General features: G+C 38.3%; 1 protein-coding gene across 3 annotated transcripts in view; it reads left to right on the top strand.

The window, feature by feature from the left end:
- SLCO1A2 (solute carrier organic anion transporter family member 1A2) overlaps positions 1-3,012 on the top strand; it is a 39,365-nt gene that overhangs the window by 6,259 nt on the left and 30,094 nt on the right. For all 3 annotated transcript variants that reach the window (XM_004713789.2, XM_045288487.1, XM_045288488.1), the window contains one exon: positions 1,043-1,184. In XM_004713789.2, the coding sequence (XP_004713846.1) occupies positions 1,043-1,184 (142 nt within the window). The remainder of the gene's footprint in view (positions 1-1,042; positions 1,185-3,012) is intronic.

Genomic DNA, 3,012 nt, shown 5'->3' with positions numbered 1-3,012 from the left:
GGGCGGGGACTGAAAAACACAAAGTAAGTTAAGAATAATCATGAATGGAATGCTTGAGGTCAAAGACAAATTGCAGGGTTGTTTCAAGATTCGCACTCCTGTGGACTCCTGGCAACCGTGGCGCATAGAGTAGGTTTGGAGTGTTACAAGTGGAGGAGGAAGGATTTTAGAGAATTGAATGTGCTTCCTTGGAAAATGGGTCAAGTAGTCTTCCAGTATGGAAGCAGTGTCATCAAACACTACTAGGCAAGGCGAAAGAAAAAAGCCCAAATGGCATATCACCGGAGACCACCATTCAAGCTAAACCTGTTTTTTATAATTGTATTGATAGGCGGCAGCAATAAATCTAAGTAGCCTATTAGCCAGGATACATTGTTTAATAAACAACAACAAAAAACCCTTTCAAATAATTTCTTAACAGGCAAATCCTTTTCTTTCTGATTTAATAATCCTATGAAGATATTTACAAATTTCTTAGTAAATTTATGCTACTCTTGGTGATGGCAGCGGTTCTATTTTACTTTGAAAATAAATGTATTTACCGCAAGATGCAATCTAGTGTACCCATTTATATATTACCTCGAATAAAAGAGAAGGGAAATAAACTTTCTGCCCAAACAGTGCTACTGCATACTGCCTCTTTCCAGTACAACCTTTTCCTGGATTTTATGGATTCTTTTTGTACTAGAGATATTTTTGTGCTGAAGATGTATTTGAATCATTAGCTATATAGTTTAGAATTAATATTTGTCTGTCTGTCTGCATATGTACAGTATGACTGTAAAATAATGTCTATGCAATAATGTGACTATAAAATTATGCTACTGCTATAATTTTATATTACTTATTGATTGGTTCCATTTTCAGTTTCAAAGAGAGAACAGACCCAAAAAGAACAGACCACATTGAAAGTTACTGAATGTTCAAATATTACTTAGGTTGAAACAATCAGTCTTGTGATAGAAGATGGTTAGTTGTCGTCAAACAACAAATAATTTACAATAAACTTCTCATATATTTTTTAAAATTCTTTCCTTCCTAGATGTTTCTGTTGGCAATAACATGCGCATATGTATCCAAGACTCTGTCTGGATCTTATATGAATTCCATGCTCACGCAAATAGAGAGACAATTCAACATTCCAACATCTCTAGTTGGATTTATTAATGGAAGCTTTGAGATTGGTAATACTTTATCTTTGTATTGCTTCTTTGTGACATATTTTGTGTTACCCATAATGCTGGTATGAATCTTATGCTCCTTAATTGCTGTTTAGATTTATTGATCTGATTGTGTCACATGTTTTCTTAGATGGATCGAATAGCCTGGCAAGCTTGATGTATGCAAGGAAGCAGTGCATTGAATAGTTATCTCTGGATAATGCCTCAAGATTGCCACATATCTTCCCAGTGGTTTCTTAGTTACCTGGAATGAGTAGCACAGAATTTCTATGTAAACCTATCATTTGATAACTCTTAGGCTAAAGGTTCTTTTAGTTTTTACAAAATGTTATGGGAGACCTAATGAATCTGCTTTCAAAAGAAAATGTTTTACTTCCAAATTCAAAAGAGGGGGAAAAGCTGATATATCAACCACCTGAATTTATTTCAGAAATAGACTTAATTTTGGCTCTAAAGAAGAGTAAGGTCTACTCTTAAGTTCTGATTTTTGTGGAAGTTTAGAAAGATGTGCTAACAGGTGGAAGAGAATAACAGAAAGATCTCGTCTGCAAACAAAGCCAAAGAGGAAAAATGACTGGGATCCAGTTTTACAGTGGTTCCTCTTTCCTTCCAAGTGACAGTAGCCTCTAAGGTACTTAATACGAGTTTAGGGACAACACCGTAAAAGAGTTAAGACTCGAGCTCCTCTCTTAATGTTTAATTCCCTCAGAGTTTACTCTGTACTCCCAATGGAGTGATGAAGAAAATTACCTCCTGTCCAGGGGTAGAGTTAACCACCATGAAATAAACGACCAACCCAACCAAAACAATGGAACCAAATCATTTGCTTTCAAGTCGCAGCCAACTCATGGTGACCCCGCATTGCATACGCTTCATGGAGGTTTCCGTGGTTGGCTTCTCTAGTGAATTTCTGCAGAGTTGGTTCTAGGTAGACTCAAATCCCCAACGTTTCTATTAGTAGCCACTTGTATTAACCAAGCACACCACTCAAGGACTCTACAGAGTTTAAGGGAGGGCACAAACACTGAACAATAAATTTAGTGTGATGCAGTAAGTGCAGTGACATAAATATATAACAACGCAGAGGCTATGCTACAACCCCACGAAGTTTTGAAGGATGAGCGAGAATGTGCTAGAAGAAGAAAATTGTTCTGTGAAGATAATTCCAGTAGAAGAAAAGGAAAGGGAAAAAAGGAGGGAAAGAAAGGAGTTATAAGGGCGAAGTCGTATAGGATACAGAGAGCAACGTTGAGCACCATATTGCTGACTGGCCACACCTGCGGCGGAAGTTCTGAGGCTATGTGCCTGGAGCAATGGGCAAAGGATGACAAGTGGGCCTGGAGAGCCTCGTGTCTTGGCTGTGGAGTTTACCATGTATCTTTAAGTGAAGGAAAATAACTAACGATTTGGCCAGGGTTATTAACCTTTCTGTGCCAAGGACTCCCTTGGCTATATGCTATTGTATGATTTCAGAGTCATATTTTTAATTGTATAAAATAAAAATCATGGAAGTACCCCTTCTCCCCCCAAAAGTGCCAGTCATATAGAAAGAAAGAAACTCATCATGGTCATGCTGATGCAACCCTAGGAAACCCCATAAGAAACAAAGTTGAGCTTCTTCATAGAATTTTATTGGCGGCAATCTTTATAGAAGTACATCACCAGGCCTGTTTCCACACAGCGCCACCGGGCAGGTTCAAACTGCCAACATTTTGGTTACTACTAGGCAAGCACTGGCCATTTGCACCATCTCGGGACCTTTCCCTAAGGCTAGATAAAAACACTTCAATCAGAAACACACACACACACACACACACACACACACACACAC

The sequence above is a fragment of the Echinops telfairi genome, unplaced genomic scaffold (genome assembly GCF_000313985.2).
Source record: "Echinops telfairi isolate 266 unplaced genomic scaffold, ASM31398v2 ScPeMD7_21;HRSCAF=78, whole genome shotgun sequence".
Taxonomy (NCBI): domain Eukaryota; kingdom Metazoa; phylum Chordata; class Mammalia; order Afrosoricida; family Tenrecidae; genus Echinops; species Echinops telfairi.
Note: the sequence above shows the minus strand (reverse complement) of the source record. Positions and strands in the feature narration are given on the sequence as shown.